The sequence below is a fragment of the Haliotis rufescens genome, unplaced genomic scaffold (assembly GCF_023055435.1).
Source record: "Haliotis rufescens isolate VD_foot unplaced genomic scaffold, xgHalRufe1.0.p SCAF_11, whole genome shotgun sequence".
Lineage (NCBI taxonomy): Eukaryota > Metazoa > Mollusca > Gastropoda > Lepetellida > Haliotidae > Haliotis > Haliotis rufescens.
Window position 1 is genome coordinate 31,093,692 of NW_025963791.1, and position 20,894 is coordinate 31,114,585.

General features: G+C 39.5%; 1 protein-coding gene across 1 annotated transcript; it reads right to left on the reverse strand.

The window, feature by feature from the left end:
* Positions 1 to 7,498: 7,498 nt before the first annotated feature.
* On the reverse strand, positions 7,499 to 19,405 carry LOC124132565. The gene is made up of 4 exons (XM_046496524.2): positions 18,911 to 19,405; positions 10,175 to 10,390; positions 8,485 to 8,561; positions 7,499 to 8,072 (listed from the first exon to the last, which is right to left on the reverse strand). Exons 1-4 carry the CDS (start codon positions 19,380 to 19,382, stop codon positions 7,944 to 7,946), a joined length of 894 nt encoding a protein of 297 aa, XP_046352480.2. The 5' UTR covers positions 19,383 to 19,405; the 3' UTR covers positions 7,499 to 7,943.
* Between the last annotated feature and the right edge of the window lie 1,489 nt (positions 19,406 to 20,894).

Genomic DNA, 20,894 nt, shown 5'->3' on the forward strand with positions numbered 1-20,894 from the left:
AAATGATTGGTGAATATTGGGATAAGTTTAGAAGAAATGGCCTGATCTTAAAGGAATAAGGAAAATAGTAATAGCTTGGAGTTTGCTTTGTCTGAAGTAACCTGCCTTGGATTTTGGCCTAGCTGTGTTTTGGACACTTATTCTCAGCTTTATGTTATAAGCTGGATATCAATTCAGGGAGCAATGACCTGTATCTGATTATGATGAATTTGGAGGAATGATTCTTGTGTTTTAGACATACTGATAGAAAAGCTTCAAATTGCTCTGCCATTCCAATATGCATTGATTTCCAGAACTTATTTGATTGAAAAGTTAATTGTGCTTATCTTGTAGCTATATATGTAGATATGTGTATATAACTTGTTTGCGATTGTACATCTCGAATATTTTTTTATGATTTCAGTTAGCGCTAGAAGAAATTGTTTTACTATAGAGAAAAATCTCATCTTGCTTATTTGCTTTGATGAAACATTTCTTTTTGTTCTTTAAAAAATGTGTTGTGACCAATGCCCATCAATAGATACAAGCCTAAGAAAATTTGAATTTTTTTCCTCATGGTTATTAGTTTATAAAGGGGAATTGTTAGAAAAGTAACAGCATAGTATGAAATATATCAGTGTCCCTTGTCATGTTCAGCATTGCTTTGATAATTTTGTCTTCATCTGACCTACTGATTCCAGTGTTAGGCTAAGTGTGGCAGGTACTGATCTTGTCTTATGCTATATGCCTATTGGTATACTATATGCCTTTTGGTGTATGTTACATATCTTATGGTCTGTTACATGACCTATGATATATGTTTCATATCTTAGGGTATGCTCTATGCATTATGGTGTGTGTTTCATACCTTAGGATATGCTACATGCCTTTTGGTGTATGTTACATATCTTATGATATGCTACATGGCTCTTGGTATGTAGAAGCTGCCTCAAGAGAAGGGAACTAAATATGTGTGAAGACAATAGTCAAACAACTTTTATATCATGTTCTTCAATACTAAAAGTAAAATCTATGGTTACACTACTTAATATTACTGACAAAGGTGTCATTTTACATAGAATTACACCTGATTTAATTAGGAAATCAAGTTTTCATTTCATCCCTATATCTCAATTTCCATTTTGATCCTTGTGTGTCTTTGTAAATTATTTGTAATGCAGTTTGACTTATGTTATCATGTTAGTACATCTCTCCAGTTTCACTGTTTTCTCTTTGTATATTTTGCTTTTTCTACAGATGGCACTTGTGACTATGCAAATGTAAAATATGGTTTTCAATGCTTTATGTGAATGCTGGTATTTAAGAGTTGTGAATGCTGATGCAAGTGTAGGGCCAAATTTTGCTTTGAAAACCATCAACATAAAATACATTGTGTTGATGAATATTTTCCAAGTTCTTTATGAGGAAAATAAATCAAGTTTTGATAATGATCCTTTTGAACATGAACTTTAAAATTCTAAAATGTTCCTGTTAGAATATGATTTGTATTTGATCCTTTGAAATAAGATACTGGTACAATTAAGCATACCGGTAATTATTGCTGGAAATTATTTCTCTTAGGGCTGCAGAGTGTATCATGTTTGTTGCTTTTTTGGTAACTGTTGTAATATAAGAGTATTTACTATTCTTTTTAACTCTGAGGGAGATTTGTTGTGGTTATGTTCATTGAAATAAATATTAGATTATTACCATAACTTTGTACTGTTATTACTTAATAGATAGCATTCATGTCATCATGATAGATTTGCATCATTGATATATTTATAGTTGATTGGAGTTTGCCTGAAGACATGCAATGCACTGTTATTTGGAAAAGACCAGCTTATTTTAAAAGGCATGTGCTACATATGAATCAAATGGATACATTTGATTTGATTATAACATCAAACATTCATTTACTTTGATTCTTATGCTTCACACTATTCAGACGGGACGTTCCTATAAGGGCATCTAGAAAGTTGTCTCCCTTTGATGGGACTGCTAATCTTGAATCCCTCGAGTCTTAACCAAGGATTTGTTTGTTTGTTGTTTAACGCCGCACTCAGCAATATTCCAGCTATATGACGGCGGTCTGTAAAATAATCGAGTCTTGAGCAGACAATCCAGTGATTGACATCATGAACATTGATCCACGCAATTGGGATCGATGACATGCATCAACCAAGTCAGCGGGCCTGACCACCCGATAGTCGCCTTTTACGACAAGGAGGCCAAGTGAATCAGACAATAACAAATACCACATGTCCCTGACTGGAACAAATAATGTGTTATGACTTATGTTCATTATTTAAATGGAGACACTGGAGAATTAAAGCTTAGGATATTATCCACATCGATGAACTATACAGATAAACACAGGGACGTTAATCAAGAAAACAAGTTTACATACTATTCTATGAGAGCAGAAATGACTTGCTGACCAGACACCTGACCCAGGATACATAAAATGAGCACTGGGATGTTGACGTGCATCAAGAAACTTCAGTCTACTCACCCAGAGAAGGCGCACGCAGTATCTTGTTTTTGATGTTCACATTAGTATTTGCCAACTTCACGATCTGTCATTCTTTTGTTTTCGAAGAGTGAGTGAGCGAGTTGATTTAACGCCGCTTTTAACAGTATTCCAGCTACATCACCGCGTGTCAGCTTAATGTGGGAGGAAAGCCCGAAGTGATGCAGGTCTCAGGTGACCACTTCGGTGCACAGCGAATCGCAGCGCCTTAGACGACTGGGCCACCCGTGCCTCCTGTGTTCTAAGACAAAGGAGGATCTGAAGATAAATACAAAAAACAACAATACATTTGCAGAACATTGCGTGGCAAATGAAGTGCAACAAATCTATCAGAACCAGAAATCTACATCAAATCAGACATGTCATGTAATTATATGGCTGCAATATTACATATTTGACACAAGACTTCAACACGTTCACTGTGTAAAGTCACGGGAGGACAGGAGTGGTTAACAAAGTCCAAAGTGCCTTGTTTGATGCCTTTGGGGTGTAAGATGTTTGCTATTGGATGTCTACCACCCTCAGTGTCAATCGTGTGTAAGATGCTTGCAGTTGCATGTCCACCTACACCAACTACACCAACTACACCTAAGTTGAAGGTAATATATTACATGTGCAACTAAAGAGGTGGATTTCTTTTTAAATACATTCCCAGCCCTTCAATATGCTTCTAATGGATTGTTTCTCTCCTTGGAAAATCATAACGGTAGGTTTCAATAAGCTGTTAGCGGGTAACTAAATGACAAACAAGAAGGAAGTGATATTCATCTTCCATGAGTTTCAAATTGTACATTCTACGAATGAGTGTATTATTATCCACAGAAGGACTATGGCGACGTTTGCTGAATGTTAAATTTGTGTGACAAACAACGAAATTTACATATCATTCGGACACGATTCTTTCTTTTAAAGAAATTAAACTTCAGCAACTTTTGCTGATGGGTGGGTAGTTGTAAGAGCCCACAGTATCAACCACAGACCAAACCAGGGAAAGACTCCACATAATCAGGCAAAGACCGCATGTTCTTGAATTTGAAATTTGCAACCATGGGAATTGATGCCTTTAATCCAAGTAAAATTCTCAGACAAGAATGAGTTTCCCAAAACGTCCCACAAATTTTCAGGAACCACCAACAATTTCATTTTTCTATACGAACACCATTTCATCCAAGTTCAACGTGCAGAACACATTGCAGAACATGGACTTCGAAGTTTATGATGTAAATTACACTACTTCTATCATCCTGTAGATCATATACACAGTACAAAAAGTGTTGCACCCCCTATACTTTTTCATGGAGGGATGTTTTGAAAGGGTGTAAAGATAACCGAATTAATATTATAACCAGGATTTCGTGTATACCAACAAACCAGTGTATTGTCTATACAATGAACTTAAATGGGGTATTCCATGACCTTATGGCATGTAATAATCTCATGCTGAACTTTTACGAAAAATGAACGAACAACGAAGACGCATTAAGTATGGTGACATCTCAATAATTTTTAGTGACCAAATTCATCCAATAGGGTAAGAATGTCATATGGAGATTTGACGAACACAGTAAGTCAATATCGAGAACTTCCACCAAGCACTTGGATCACAGCTTGAAGTCTTCGTCTCATACTCCTCACCAGACGTTGGAATCGCTCCATGGGCAGCTGCTGCCACTCCTCGTGTAATGCTGCTTCCAATTCACGCAAGTTCTGTGGAGGAGGGTCCCGACGATAAATCAGGCGTCCCAAAATGTCCCATACATGTTCCAGAGGATTCAGATCTGGACTCATTGCTGGCCATGGAATCTGCGTCAGAGCATTGTTGTGGATAACCTGGGTCACAGCTCGTGAACGATGTGGTCTGGCATTGTCATCCATGAATATCGGTCTGGTGGCCAGTGGATGATTGTCAAAATGGGGCACCACAACTGGATTCAGCACCTCTTGGATGTAGCGCTCCCCTGTCAAGTTGCCTCGTATGGTCACTAAATCAAGCTTACAATCAAATGAGAAGCATCCCCAGACCATAACAGATCCACCTCCATATGGTACAGTTGGCATGATGTTTCTTGCAGTATAAGCTGTTCCAGGACGCCTCCATACTCTCACTCTGCCATCCACAACATGCAGAAGGAACCTGCTTTCGTCCGACCAGTGGACTCTTCTCCAGGACCTCAAGTTCCAGTTCTGTCTCAGTCTACACCAGGCTAGACGTAGTCGTTTGTGGTTGTCTGTGAGTTTAGGTCGCTTGATAACCCTTCTGGACTTCAACCCTGCAGCTTTAAGACGATTTCTCACGGTCTGGGTACTGAACTGTTGACGAGGAAGCCAAAGACGTTTCAAGGTTGTGCTTGTAGCAAATGGATGACGCCTTACCACCCTCAACAACGCTCTGTCATCTCTAACTGTGGTCTTACGTGGTCTGCCAGAGGGTCTGCGATTCCTTACATCATTAGTTTGTGCGTGTTTTCTGACCAAACGGCTTATTGTTGAGTAGTGATGTCCGGTTCTTCTGCCAATCTCCTTGAACGAAAGACCTGCTCCATGAAGGCCAATAATCTGCCACTTGACTGCTTCTGACAATCGTCTACCCGGCATTGTGGGTTACAATAAACTGGGCTGTCAGAGAACATCTTTTATAGGCGATGTTGAGCTTAAGAAGATACTGCAATCTGCAAATGTCATGCACCATGCAATTCACGTGCTGATTGCTACGTTTTGGTGATCATCTTCCCTCCGAAAACATTACACATTTAACATCAGATCCCCAAGGAATACCTACCATTAAAACCAGAGTCGGGCGTTTTAAATGTTGTGATGTATCAAACGTATTAATGTGGGGGTGCAACACTTTTTTTACTGTGTATATAATCACAGGTGACTTCTCTATTGTTGACAATTACAACCTTTGTCAGTTGTTCAAATATGGACCAAAATATCGTGAGCAACCTCCTTCCATTTGAGATCACAACTTATACATTTTTAAGGATGTTGTCGAAGCATATGCAGAAAAATCGGCCAAAAGAAACAGGAACCTGTCTTTCAAATAGGGTTGGTTAAGTCAGTTGTTGTTATTGGTAGCATGCACAAGCTGTCGCCCAAAGTCTGGCTGCTCTACATGAAATGTGTTTAGTTTTTCCCACTGACAAGACCTCAAATAACATAACTATTAAATGTAAGCATCACTACATAATTCTTTGATCAAAGAACTTGGTATAAATGACATATCCAATAATGCCACGTATAAGGCCAGTATGTTAACTGAGGAAGAAATCTACCCAGCACTGTCAGCCTTTGACTTGACTCTAAAACCTGAAGACATCTCCATTCCGTACAAAGAGAGATATATTAAGGGGCCTAGGAAATGTACCACCAAATCCCACCAAATTAACCATAATCCTTAATACATTTTCCTTGAACCTTCTTCAAGCAGTATTTGAGACAAGTGAAATTAATACCATGTTGATTCTCAAAATCTCAAAAGATTTGCTTGACTTTTGGCAATCACAGAAAAGAACCTAGTACAATTTGGTCAAAACACAACTATCCAACATGAGAAACTTAAGGAAAAGCTTCATTCCTTGATCCATTGGGCTTTTGTTCAAAACTTGGTGACCATTTGTACACCACTATCCAACATGAGAAACATAAGGAAAAGCCTCATTCCTTAATCCATTGGGCTTTTGTTACAAAACGTGGTGACAACAGATACATATCTATCTTCAGAGGCTCAGGACAATTTGTCAAACATGAAAGCCAAATGCCATCTGAAGTTTACTGAGAAAACAATATGTGAAATCTTGGACTTCCTCATTGATAACATCCAAGAAATATTTGGGGGTAAGCTATTTAGGCAAGAAGTAGGCATCCCCATGGGCACCAGTTGTGTTACCCTTCTTGCGGACCTGTTTCTTAATGCATATGAATCGGAATATCGACAAAGTCAAAACAAGATAATCTGGCCAAGAATTTTAACTTAAGCTTCTGGTTTATCGAAAGTTTAGGTATAAGAAAGTGAGCGTGTCCTGCACCAACGCTGGGACCTGTCACAAACACATGCAAAGGCAAGTCAGTTGTTCACCTTAAAGAACACTGGAACATATAGTACAAGTCAAAATGGGGAATTGCATCGGACATCATTTTTGTCACTGATACGTCAAATTTGGAAGGGGGCACGGGTGGCCCAGTCGTCTAAGGCGCCGCGATTCGCTGTGCAGAGTTGCGTCCCCTGGACACGCCAAAAACCTATAATTGTGGGTTCGAATCCCGGTTCGCCCCGATTATGTTTCTAGGTTTGTCAGCACCATACCCGTGCTCGTGGGTTTCACCGAAGTGGTAAACGTCTGAGACCTGCATCACTTCGGGCTTTCCTCCCACATTAAGCTGACACGCCGTGATATAACTGGAATACTGCTAAAAGCGGCGTCAAACCCAACTCACTCACTCAAATTTGGAAATGTCCTCCACATGTCTATCATAAAGCCTTATGATACGGTTACTGTGGCCGTGAAAGTTGTAACCTTGATTAAACAACTTCTGAACAAGAGTCGTATGATGCTCTTTGAAATCTTGGTAGAAGGAGCATCTCAGATTTTACCTCTAACGGTGTGAAATGTACACACCAAGGACGGTCCCTGCAGGGATATTGCTCGACATAAAGGGCCAGTTTCAGTCATCCCTCTTGTCATGCTGTCTTGTCGAGAGACAAACGCCCAAACGGTAACTAAAAACCCGAGGGAATTTAACATTTTAAAAATACTAATCAATAAAAATACAAGAGGGCAGTACCTTAATCTGAACCTTGTCACAACTGTGTAAACGATGCTTGATGTAGTGAGGCCAGCGACACTTGAGATCTTACAAAGAGATGCAGGGATGGAGGAGACCTTGTATGATGAAGATCAGGGCTTGATGAAGGCTGACCCGTGCTTCAGACTAATTGATGGCAAAGTATGGTCAGGGAATAACACATGAAAACAAAATAAAATGTCTGGGGGGTTAATGAGTTTAATAAGTGAACAGAAATATAATACATGTAAATGTCGCAAAATACAAAGAAGATTATCTAAAGATCTATGTTTAAAAACTTCAACATGAAGCGTCTCATTCCTGCATCGTTATACATGCATTACTGACTGGTAGCACCGACTGCATTACATTATGAATGTATGTATGTATGTATGTATGTATGTGTGTGTGTGTGTGTGTGTGTGTGTGTGTGTGTGTGTGTGTGTGTGTGTGTGTGTGTGTGTGTGTGTGTGTGTGTGTGTGTGACTACTTCATATAGAGGGTTGATGAGCCTTCATACACACCCATTGCTCATGTGAGTGTCTTGTTTTCATTTTGCAAATAAGAATCATTGCAACAAACAGAGTGCAGATTCATAGGATAACAGGTTAAGCCTGAATGTCAATCACAGGCAGTAGTAATCAAACTATTTGACTTTATCTACAGCGTCTAATGATGGTACAGCCCTTTCAAAATGTGGTAACTTCTGGTAGGTCCCCTTCCCATCTTCAGGTGACTCCGACGTTTTCCCATCCTCTTGAAGGCAAGTCAGGATCTGAAGACATACGTAAATCACAAGTTGGTAAATCTATACATGGGTTAGCCAGCATGTGAAAGAGAAGGCATCACAGAGCTATATTATACCCTCGAAAATAAATAGGGGGCACGGGTGGCCCAGTCGTCTAAGGCGCCGCGATTCGCTGTGCAGAATTGCGTCCCTTGGGCACGCCAGAAACCTATGATTGTGGGTTCGAATCCCGGTTCGCCCCGATTATGTTTCTAGGTTTGTCAGCACCATACCCGTGCTCGTGGGTTTCACCGAAGTGGTAAACGTCTGAGACCTGCATCACTTCGGGCTTTCCTCCCACATTAAGCTGACACGCCGTGATATAACTGGAATAGTGTTAAAAGCGGCGTTAAACCCAACCCACTCACACACTCGAAATTAAATAACTACTCCAACCCACCGTTTTTCTTGTTCTGTAGATAATGTAGAGAGCCACGCAGATGGCCACCACTAGGGCGGAATACAGGAGATATTTCACTGGAAATGTAATAAAATGTGAAAACACCAATGGCATATATGTTCAAGAAACCATTGGAAGTAGTGTAGCAGTTCTTATACACTGTCATTAAAATAAGATCGTAGTGTCCGCCACACAAAGATCTGAGGTCATCCCATTACAGGTCACATGAAACACAATCGGACTTTCACTTTCGCAATCTCAGACTGGACGAATGAAACGTCATTCTGACGTGACCTGTAGTGGGATGACCTCAGATCTTTGTGGGGGCACGGGTGGCCCAGTCGTCTAAGGCGCCGCGATTCGCTGTGCAGAGTTGCGTCCCCGATTATGTTTCTAGGTTTGTCAGCACCATACCCATGCTCGTGGGTTTCACCAAAGTGGTAAACGTCTGAAACCTGCATCACTTCGGGCTTTCCTCCCACATCAAGCTGACACGCCGCGATATAACTGGAATATTGTTAAAAGCGGCGTTAAATCCAACTCACTCACGCACTCCGTTTTGACAACGCGAAGCAGTGGTTGATATTACAAGCGACGTTCAACGATGACACGCAATCACCATGACAAAGAGCATAACCACCCGGTCCAGTTTGGCTGCCTTCTACGACAAGCAAGAGAGCACTGGGGACAAGTAGTGACCGGTTCCGGATTAAAGGAAAACTGGGGACCATTTTAACCGGTTTGGGGTTATATAAATAAGTGGGTACCTATTCTAACCGGTTTTGGGTTAAAGGAATACTTCTTACCTATTCTTACCGGTTTGGGGTTATAGGAATACTAGGGACCTATTCTAACCGGTTTTTAGGTTATAGGAATACTTCTTACCTATTCTAACTGGTTTGGGGTTATAGGAATACTTCTTACCCATTCTAACTGGTTTGTGGATATGGGAATACTTCTTACCTCTTCTTACCGGTTTCGGGTTATAGGAATACTAGGGAACTATTCTAACCGGTTTGTGGTTGTCGGAATACTGGGGACCTATCATTCTATTATCAATTACGCTCTGGAACGCTTTTAAGGCGCTATTTGTATTACATGAACGTGCATGGACCTATATCAGAATGAAAATCTGCTCCCAAAAAATAACAAATATATAAATATTCCGTCGGAATTGTTCTTGGTCAGTGAATATATATTTATGTTTTTGTCCACAATATGAACTTAATGTATGTAATTACGAGGAATAATGTTGCCAAAATATCAGAATAAGGTTTATGAATGCTGGGCCGCGGAAGCAAACATGTATTCCTTCAATGTCAGTAGGAATTATATTCAAGGTAGTCGTGTCGCAAAGGACTGGTCAGTAGATTAATTTTGTTGAGGAAGTTTATTAGTAGCTGAACGCAATCCATGTAAAAAGCTGACAAATGCTGTGTTATATTTTGACCCGTGAAGATCCGGGTTAGAAATTGGTCTTCAGCAACCCATGCGTGTCGTAAAATACGACTAATGTGATCGGCTGGTCAGGCTTGCTGACTTGTTGATGCATGTCATCGTATCCCAATTGCTCATAAAGTCAATCAATAAAGCTAGTAAAATTAAATACCCGGTGTAGGAATATCACGAAACATGAGCCCCATACTGGACACATACTGATAGTCATACACATGACCGAATCGTCAATTACCAGATGATGTTCGGGCTGCTGGTTGTGTGGTATTCTGTGTCTGATTCTGTGTCGGAGCCTGTGTCTGAGTCTGTGTCTGATTCTGTGTCGGAGCCTGTGTCTGAGTCTGTGTCTGATTCTCTGTCGGATTCTCTGTCGGATTCTCTGTCGGATTCTCTGTCGGATTTAAATTCGAACTCGTTGTCGTGGGCTGCCAATTCAGGAAGGTGTTTGGCCCTGAAACATTAACACACCATTATAACGAATTTTATAGATTTAATTTGTGACATCTGCATTTCCAGCTTAACATATCCTAAAAAGACTTGCCTTTGTTGCAAATTGGACTCTGGCAATAATGACTGTTTGGGAAGGTTTGTAAGTTGTAGTTTATCTTCGTATTGTAGGAGCAATATATTACGTTTTTTTACATTACACTATTTAACTTACTTTTGGGAAAAGAACACACACATTATTCGGAATATTCTGGGGGCACGGGTGGCCAAGTCGTCTAAGGCGCTGCGATTCGCTGTGCAGAGTTGTGTCCCTTGGGCACACCAGAAACCTATTATTGTGGGTTCGAATCCCGATTCGTCCCGATTATGTTTCTAGGTTTGTCAGCACCATACCCGTGCTCGTGGGTTTCACCGAAGTGGTAAACGTCTGAGACCTGCATCACTTCGGGCTTTCCTCCCACATTAAGCTGACACGCCGTGATATAACTGGAATACTGTTAAAAGCGGCGTTAAATCCAACTCACTCAATCCAAATATACTGAAATATTTAAGTGTTTATTCACCAGTCCTAAGATATTAATGAAGATTAGATGTCAACTGGACGCAGAAGTCCTTAGAAGAACAAAAAAAACCAGCAGTAATCAATAATAAGTTTTCACATGATATGAACATTTTTAGGCTCCTAGGACAATCACGGAGGAAACAATGGCGCTGATATGATTAACTCTCCTTTTAACTTTCTGATGAGGAGGTAAATGTAGATGTCATTTTGAAATATATGCTAGAACCAAACTGAAAATGATAAATTACATTCCTGACATTGCAATCAATATGGGAATTCTAACGACTGAGATTAGAAGGCTAATTTGTCTTTTATACATTCCATAGGAAATTATCATTTTTTAAATCATTCAAACACTGGCCATCTACTTGCCATGATGTCTTAGCTAGTATAACATATAGGCTATATGAAGCAGATTTGAAGAACCACCGATTTTGCATTTCGACGAAAGAGAAAAATGCATTGTGTGTCTACATAATGTGTCTTTGGTGGATGATGTTGTGGAACACAACGTACATAACCAAACCGCCAAGCTGCCATTGGTCAACAGATGTCAGCTCGGGGAGGTTTACAAATTATATCAGCAGGATATATAGAGGATTCATCACGAGTGTTTTTTAATATGGGAAATATCAACCGAGTCTTAGTTAATCGGTATTTGCCGAGCCTTTGGCGAGGCAAATACCGATTAACGGGACGAGGTTGATATTTCCCATATTGAAAAACACTCGTGATGAATTCTATTTATCATTTTCACATTTTTGCTTCCCAATTAAGGAATAATTGCATTAAACATTAACATCAGCAACTTGTCGAAATCTTACATATAGATCGTGCGTAGTGATACATGTTTTCCATAGCCGTGTAAACCAAAATAAACAACCTCTTAACTCCTTTATGACATATTCCTTCGCTGAGAAAAAAAGTTCCTCGGATTAATTTTAACAAAATACTTAAACAGACTTTTGCAGAATAATTGAAATAATGTCTCCAACATCAAAGGTATCCATGTTGTTTGTAAACACCTACTCACGTGCACCGGCGAAAAAAGTCCCACTTCCGGTTATCTAATTTGCATATCTAATTTGCATACTTATATCATTGGGGTATGACATACATGTTTTTATGTCATAAGCTTATGTCATGGATAAATGCTTTAGTTAAATGATATAATTTTATAGGACGCGTGAGCGAAGTCAAAGTTTTATTAGTAAATGGTAAACGACATTTGACTGTACCCTATTTCGATCCCTGGGAAATCTGACTATCTGAAATGTTGACACCCAAAATATCTGCTTCCTTAAAGGGCAAGTGCACACTGAAATGAACCTATTTTTCTTGTACTTTTTCCACATTAAAAGTGTTAACCTAGTGGTGTCATAGACAAAAATATAAAAATAACACAATTAATTAACATATGTTTTGCGTTAAAACGATTTATATTTCACATTTACCAAGTGTTCTATTTCCATAACAAAAACACCATGGCTTATGCCCCTTGCAATATGACGTCATTGGTGCCAATTGATAAACATTATGACGTCAACATGCTTTGTTAGAGCCGCTTCACGTGGTGTAGGTACAGGCGTGTGATTCTAGCGTCTCAGATGCCAGCCAGCATAGTGTTATGCTGAGTCACCACTGCGCCGGCGTGTGTCGTAGGCCATGTTGTTTTACCGCAAACTGGTACTTGATATCTTTTGCGTTGAGAATAGACAGGGACCCAGTTGAATTGGCACCAATTACGTCATAACCTAAGGGGGATAACTCAGGCCTGTTTAGCTCGAAAAACGAAGGCCTCATAACGGCATATCATTTTCACAGTATTGTGAGCTACCTACTTTCACTGTGGAAAAAGTGAGTGTATATTTTCAAACACAAATACTAACTAATTCTAAAATTGCGTTTTGTTTTGAAAAAGAAAGAAAGTGATTTTTGAGTGTACACTTCCCCTTTAACGGCTTGGATGTTATCATTCTATTATGTTTATTCGTGAAGCACTCGTTTGTGATTGGTCAATTATAGGTTCCAAGTCCCAATAACACCCTCTGATTTGATTTGCTGTTACGACAGCGTGCAATGTATGAATGGCAAGCAAAGCAGTTTGTGCAGGATACACGATCAAAATCAACAAGGTATTTAAGTGTATTTAAGTGTAACACTGATTGGTCGTTAACATTTTGCACTTTTGAACATCAAATTTTCTACGTCACAATAAACGGGATGACGCCGTAATAGTGAATAACTGAGAGCGAGAGAGAGAGAGAGCGAGAGAGGGAGAGAAAGAGAGAGAGAGAGAGAGAGAGAGAGACGGTGTAAACATGTACTGTAAAACGTAGCAATAACAGAAAGTTGGATTTTTAGCCTTACTCCACTTGAATATTCACACCACAAAAGGGTACTGTAAACTAATTTGTGTTGTTTACAAAGTGTGCGTGATCGCTATGACGACAGCCTATGTTGACGGTAGCCGTCGCGCACTCATTTCAATGAATGCAAAAGGGAATAACATGCTTGCTTTGAAGATATAGTGATGTGACGACCCTAAGCCACTAACATCTGTTGTTGTGCAAGAGACTTGTAAATGTGTGACTATTTTTAGGCTACTGCCAACTGTTGTCCAAGTGACATGTAACTGTGCAAGGTGAGGCTGCTGTCATATGTTGTTGTTGTGTAAGTGGCATGTATGACTACCTGTAGGCTTCAGCCACCTGCTGTTGTTCAAGATTCATGTATAAGTTTTATGACTAGTTTTAGGATACTGCTATCTGTTGTTCAAGAGGCATATATATGTGTAAGACTAATCGTAGGCTACTTACATCTGTTGTTCAAGAGGCATATATATATATATATATATATGTGTGTATGACTAATTGTAGGCTACTTACATCTGTTGTTCAAGAGGCATATATATATATATATATATATGTGTAAGACTAATCGTAGGCTACTTACATCTGTTGTTCAAGAGGCATATATATATATATATATATGTGTATGACTAATTGTAGGCTACTTACATCTGTTGTTCAAGAGGTATATATATGTGTAAGACTACCTGTAGGCTACTTACATCTGTTGTTTCAGAGGCATATATATGTGTATGACTAGTCGAAGGCTACTTTCATCTGTTGTTCAAGAGGCATATATATGTGTATGACTAATCGTTGGCTACTTACACCTGTTGTTCAAGAGGCATATATATATGTGTATGACTAATCGTTGGCTAATTACATATTTTGTTCAAGAGGCATATATTTGTGTATGACTAATCGTTGGCTACTTACATCTGTTGTTCAAGAGGTGTGTATATGAGGCCAGTGTAATCAGTTGTTGTTCAAGAGACCTGCATACGTGTGTCACTACCACCAGGCCAGTGTGACACGTTGTTGTTCAAGAGACCTGCATACGTGTGTCACTACCATCAGGCCAGTGTGACACGTTGTTGTTCAAGAGACCTGCATATGTGTGTCACTACCATCAGGCCAGTGTGACACGTTGTTGTTCAAGAGACCTGCATACGTGTGTCACTACCATCAGGCCAGTGTGACACGTTGTTGTTCAAGAGACCTGCATATGTGTGTCACTACCATCAGGCCAGTGTGACACGTTGTTGTTCAAGAGACCTGCATACGTGTGTCACTACCATCAGGCCAGTGTGACACGTTGTTGTTCAAGAGACCGGCATACGTGTGTCACTACCATCAGGCCAGTGTGACACGTTGTTGTTCAAGAGACCTGCATACGTGTGTCACTACCATCAGGCCAGTGTGACACGTAGTTGTTCAAGAGACCTGCATACGTGTGTCACTACCATTAGGCCAGTGTGACACGTTGTTGTTCAAGAGACCTGCATACGTGTGTCACTACCATCAGGCCAGTGTAACACGTTGTTGTTCAAGAGACCTGCATACGTGTGTCACTACCATCAGGCCAGTGTAACACGTTGTTGTAAAAGAGACCTGCATACGTGTGTCACTACCATGAGGCCAGTGTAACACGTTGTTGTTCAAGAGACATTTATATGTTTATTCCTACCCATAGGCTTTTGTGACCCTTTGTTATCATTGTGGATGTTGTTGTTGTTGTTGTTGTTGTTGTTGTTGTTGCTGTTCAAGTGTCACGTATACAACTATGACTACCCTTGAGCCGGTGACATGTATTGGTGCTGTGTAAGACTATACTTGGACCACTTACAGTTTTGTCAATAGAATAATAAATGTCAAAATAAGTTCAAAATAATTCTTATTATGGAAGGAGCAAACCATTGTGCTTCTGCCGGGTTGTGTTATCTATTATTCTTATTACCCTTATTATAGGGCAGCTTATACCCCGTTCACAAGTGCCTCTATACATATGTGTGTATATGTGCATACGTGTGTAGCAATATATACACTCTTCAAAAAAAGAAACGCACAGGTAGCATTTAGTTCATTGAACCTGATTACACAAAAAATCCGGTAAAATGTTAGCGGCCTGATATTCGACAAACGGTGTGTCAAAACGCAGACATTGTCGATTTGCAATGTCTTAAACGGCATTGTTTTCCCACTTGTTCAAAAACGTCATGGAGGAAAACAGTGAAGCAAAATGCACGTGCAAGTTATGGCATTTGTAACTCGTGGGAGTGGCTATAAAAAGGCAAGCATAAGCCAATAATTTGTTATTCAATTGTCAACATTTTTCAAGTTCGAAACTAACGAGACTCAGCGCCGCCGATCGGAATATCGCCACAGGACTTATCCAAAGAGGAGAATCTTCTGTTGCACGCCACTTCAACGTCCACCACAGCACCATTTGCCGCCTTTGTGTCCGATACACACAGTTCAATTCCACTGCAGACCGTCCGAGAACCGGCCGACCAAGAGTTACCATCCCTGCACAGAATCGCTGCATTCGACACTTCCACCTATGTCATCGCAATGCCACAGCTACTGAGACTGCAGGACGCAACAGATCCATCGACAGCGGCGCTTGCGTTGTGCCATAAACACAAAAACAGCCTTGGAATTCGAGAAACTGGAGACGAGGGTGGTTTAGCGATGAATCAGGATTTCTTCCTTACCGGCGAGATGGAAGACAACGTGTTAATCGTCATCGAAATAAGCGTTTTGCCCCACATTGTGTACGTGAATTCGACAAATTCGGTGGCGGTAGTTTCATGGTTGTAGGGGGTCATATCCTACACCAAGCGACCTGAATTGATTATGGTTCAGAGAAATTTGACAGAAAATCACTACATGAATCAAATTCTTCAACCTCACCTTCTTTCAATCATTGACTAGAGGGAGCTGTTTCAACGGGACAACGCTCCAAATCACACAGCTTGTGTCACGGTAGACTACCTTCATAATGCCAACATCAACGACATGCCCTGGCCTTCGAGATTACCAGATCTCAGTCCAATCGAACACCTCTGGGATGAACTCGATCGACGTGAACGTCAACGTCAGAATACGCCGAAGACACTTCCACATCTGTCCAACGCGTAACAAGCAGAATGGCGCAGGATTCCGCAGGAGAGAATTCGTACACATCCAGTCAGTGCCGAGGAGAAGCAGAGCCGTGATTGCTGCCCGGGCGGTCACACGAGATACTGAGTTCAGCGCAACCTTGTGGCCTTATGTGACATGACAATGAACAGTTTTCAATGCCTGTGTACAACAGACAGACAGACAGACAGAAGTTTATTCAATATTTTAGGCCATTTGACCCATAGTACAGAAGTGTTTTTTTGTATCAATATTGTACAGTCACGTGTAGGTAATAATAAGTTTTCATATAATATTACGGTCTAATTTCAAAAATCTTCTTCAGGAATATTGACAGAGATGATATTGTATTAGCATTGCGGGAGTTCAACAATTTGTTTCATCAGTTGTTCATCTTTGAAACTCATCCTCAACATAGCCTTCATACAATAACGGCTTAAACTACTTTCTTTATCTTGTACATTTTTCTTTCTGAGATTATTAACATTAAAATTATGTAATGATATACGTAATTTTCACAAAGATCTTCTCAAAATTCTATCCTGAAGTACAGATACATATCTTTCAGGAACAAGTAATGATTTTATATTCGTATAATGGCATAAAAACCTTGAGGATGATATTTGACAGTGCCAAAATATATCAAGTAATCTTTGCTTAAGCATGAAGATAAATAATTTATCTTTTCCAACATCTTGAGATATCCATGCAAGAGAAAAAAAACAGACATACAAAGAATATTTCTGATATCAGACACCCATAAACAATATTTACCCTTTTCATCCAAGGCTTTTAACATATTATAACAGTGAAGAGGAAATCTATTTGAATCCATACGAAGTAGCTTTATCCAATATTTAACTGCCCGTAGCTGGGATGAAACAAAAAGATTGGTACGACCAGTTTCTCCTAGAATGGCTTTGTTAGAGGCATATTTACCGACACCAAAATATTAAAGTACATGGCATGAATGTTTTCAATGAAATCATTATATTGACATCCCCATATTTCTGAACCATACAGAAGAATTGGTGCTATTTTTCTGTCAAAAATGTCCGAAACAACCCAGAAAGATATAAATTTGTTTTCTTTAAAAACTCTATAGACAGGAATCAAGGCTTTAGATGCTTGCAGAGCCAACTGCTTACATGATGTTGACCATGATAATCGAGAAGACACAGTCAAATATTTATAATATGAAACAACATTGACTGTCTTATAACAATACGTCCATTTTTCAAATTTATTTAAAATACCACCTTTTCTGAAAACAATACAACTGTGTACAACGACAACATGTGACTATCGAACTCCAGAATTTCGTATCTGTATCTATGATATTAAATTTAATATATTGTCTTTATTAGGTACAATAAATTTATGTGCGTTTTTTTTTTTGAAGAGTGTACGTGAGTATACTTGTCACGTAAACGCGTTACTCACGTGTGTATATTTACACCAGGAGGGAATTTGCATCATGTCTGGAGCAGGTGCATGTAAGTGTAAATTTTCACTGTGTGTATATGTTGCAATGGGAACGTTTATGTCAACGTAAGATGATGATCTAATTAATGTCTGTTCTTTTGCTAACACCAAACAAATTGTCAGCGGACGGTTTTTTCTTTTGGTTTCAAGGAGTTGAAACTTTGTGTACAAATTAAATCAAACACATGTTTATTCACGCCAAACTTTTCGGTGAAATAAGTAACTCTCTTCTCATTCAAATTTGATTGGAAAACAACCTGTTTTGTGTTGAAAGTCGTGAGTGAGTGAGTGAGTATGGTTTTACGCCGCTTTTAGCAATATTCCAGCAATATCACGGCGGGGGACACCAGAAATGGGCTTCACACATTGTACCCATGTCGGGAATCGAACCCGGGTCTTCGGCGTGACGAGCGAACGCTTTAACCACTAGGCTACCCGACCGCCCCTGAAAGTCGTGAACAGACTGACGAATATGTGTTCCTCACACAATGTACATACTTTATTTACACACCTAAGATGCTTTTCATGTGACATTTACATATACTCACATATATATAGTTATACAAGTGTAAAATTACTTACGTTAGTAAATGTTATGCATGTGAACCGGGTATTACATAAAACAACCTGGCTTAATGACAATGGATTGCTCCTTCCATCTTACTTAATATAAATGTATGTATGACCAACATCATACATGTACTTAAAGGCACGTTACTCCGATATTGGCCCACGCGCAAAGTTTGTCAGCGTTTGGTGTACAGTAAACTACGGTTATAACGAACACGCTTATAACGAACTCACGGATATAACGAACTTACTTTTTTGGTCCCGACTATTTGCTGTAGTTATACTGTATATATGCTTATAACGATCTACGGTTATAACGAACTAAAATTAGTAGTCCTTTGGAGTTCGTTATAACCGTAGTTTACTGTACTTTACTCAAACCCAATGCAACAGTAGTTTGATCCCCTGATCTTACCTGTCAACGATAGAATGATGAGCAATCTGCACACTTCTGCGGCGCCAAGTGTGGAACAGGCAGATGGACACCTTGGACCTTGTAGGTGTTCCTGCATCGGGTAACTCAACCGCACCCTCTTCGCTACGCTACATACGTGAAGACGTGTGTTCAACAATTGCCTGGTTTCATCGGCTGTTTCCCGCACATCAACCGACTCCGACCAGAGACAGAACCTATGAACCTCTTGTTGGTATAGATCACAGATTGTCTTCACTGTAGGAACGGCGTTATATTTCTCAACGCATATACTAAAACTATTAGTATAAGTAGACCTCGTTTCATTATATGTTTCTGCTGGGGGGTATCCACAATCGACCCACTCTTTTTTTAGTGCAGTGAAATTGTCGAATGTCACACCCTCAACAATTCCTGGTCCTAGCACAGAAACGATCACTGCTGCACAGAGTACCCTGCGTGTAGTGTCCGCCATTTTGTGCACACACAATGTGTACCCGGCAAATACCGTATTCGACGAAATAAGCGCCCCGCTCCAATAAGCGCCCAGGGCGATATTTGTTAATATATTGGCAAGTGAACAATCCCAATTATCCCCCTTCCAACTGATCAATGTACACAAGACTTATTTATTCGCGTATTTTACACACTCGTGTGTTATATGCACCCTTAATTATAGGCAATTTAATTCTGGAAAAATATATCTGTCGTACATAAACATTTCAGGTTGTCAGCTTAAACCACAAAATTTATCTTTCAACTCTGTTTTTCTTCACCAAAATAATATTTTGATAAGAGCCCCTATTCTTAAATTAGAGAGCGCCCTGGGCGCTTATTACGTCGAATACAGTAACCCGATCCGGATATAAAATTTTCAATGACGCCTCTTCGCTTTATGTTATATTACCTTAACCAGCGGGAAGTGTCGTTTTCAGGTGGTGAATATGTTTCTTGATATTTGTGAACTATGTGAACTTTTCCATGGGACGCAAAAACATCTTTAAAAGCCTTATTAATATTCCTCACGAGGTCTCCAGTTGCACGCTAGAGACTATGAACGTAATGTTGCCTATTTTTGTGTATTATAGTTAAGATTATATTTCTTAACTGAAATGATACAATTGACTTGGAAATCCAAATATAATTTTAACACAAATGGGATCAAGTGAATGATATTCATCTTGACTTAAATGTTCAGAACAACAGACAATAATGAATAGTATATGTAATATCGAGACCTCTCATTAGAACTTAAACAACATCCAATGATGTCTTTAAATCCTAAATATACATGTTATTTTCCTCAAAAGTGCCTGAATCATTACAACTTGTACTATATAAATAAAAGGGGCAAACTCCTGTACATATTCTTAAGAAAATGAAAAAAACCTATTGCAACGAAGTAATTAGGTGACACACCTCAATATAAACTAGCAAATTGTTATGAGTGTTAAGATGAAAATATATTTTTTCAGGATATATTCAGGACATCATTAATATACTGTTCTAAGCCGATTTTTAACCCATGCATACAGATAGACGTCCATTTATAAGTGACACCAGTCTCAGAATCTTAAATAATGTTGACGTGTTTGACATTCTTGGGACAATGATTACACGTATAGTTTAATGCCACCACTTGAGGGAATATATCATATCAATCATGTTAGAAACTGACTTCATTTGAAGCGGACCGGATACCGTATTGTAATTGTACTTGGCCGGGATGTCACTCGTGCCTTAAAAACCTGTTTGACAAGGAGGACATTTGTCATTTAAATACATGACTGGTGCGGTATTGTGCAGTGGCACGCTTCTTCCTGATTTTCATGGCGCGCCCAAGGCTTCATTCATTCATTCATTGTCAATGCATTTGGGATTGTTATAAAAAATGTGTTTGCTCTTTTCTGAAAAAGAATCCAGCTTGAAGGTCGGGGTGACTTTATGCAATATTATTATGTTTATTATGTGTTGGTATTACAATGTG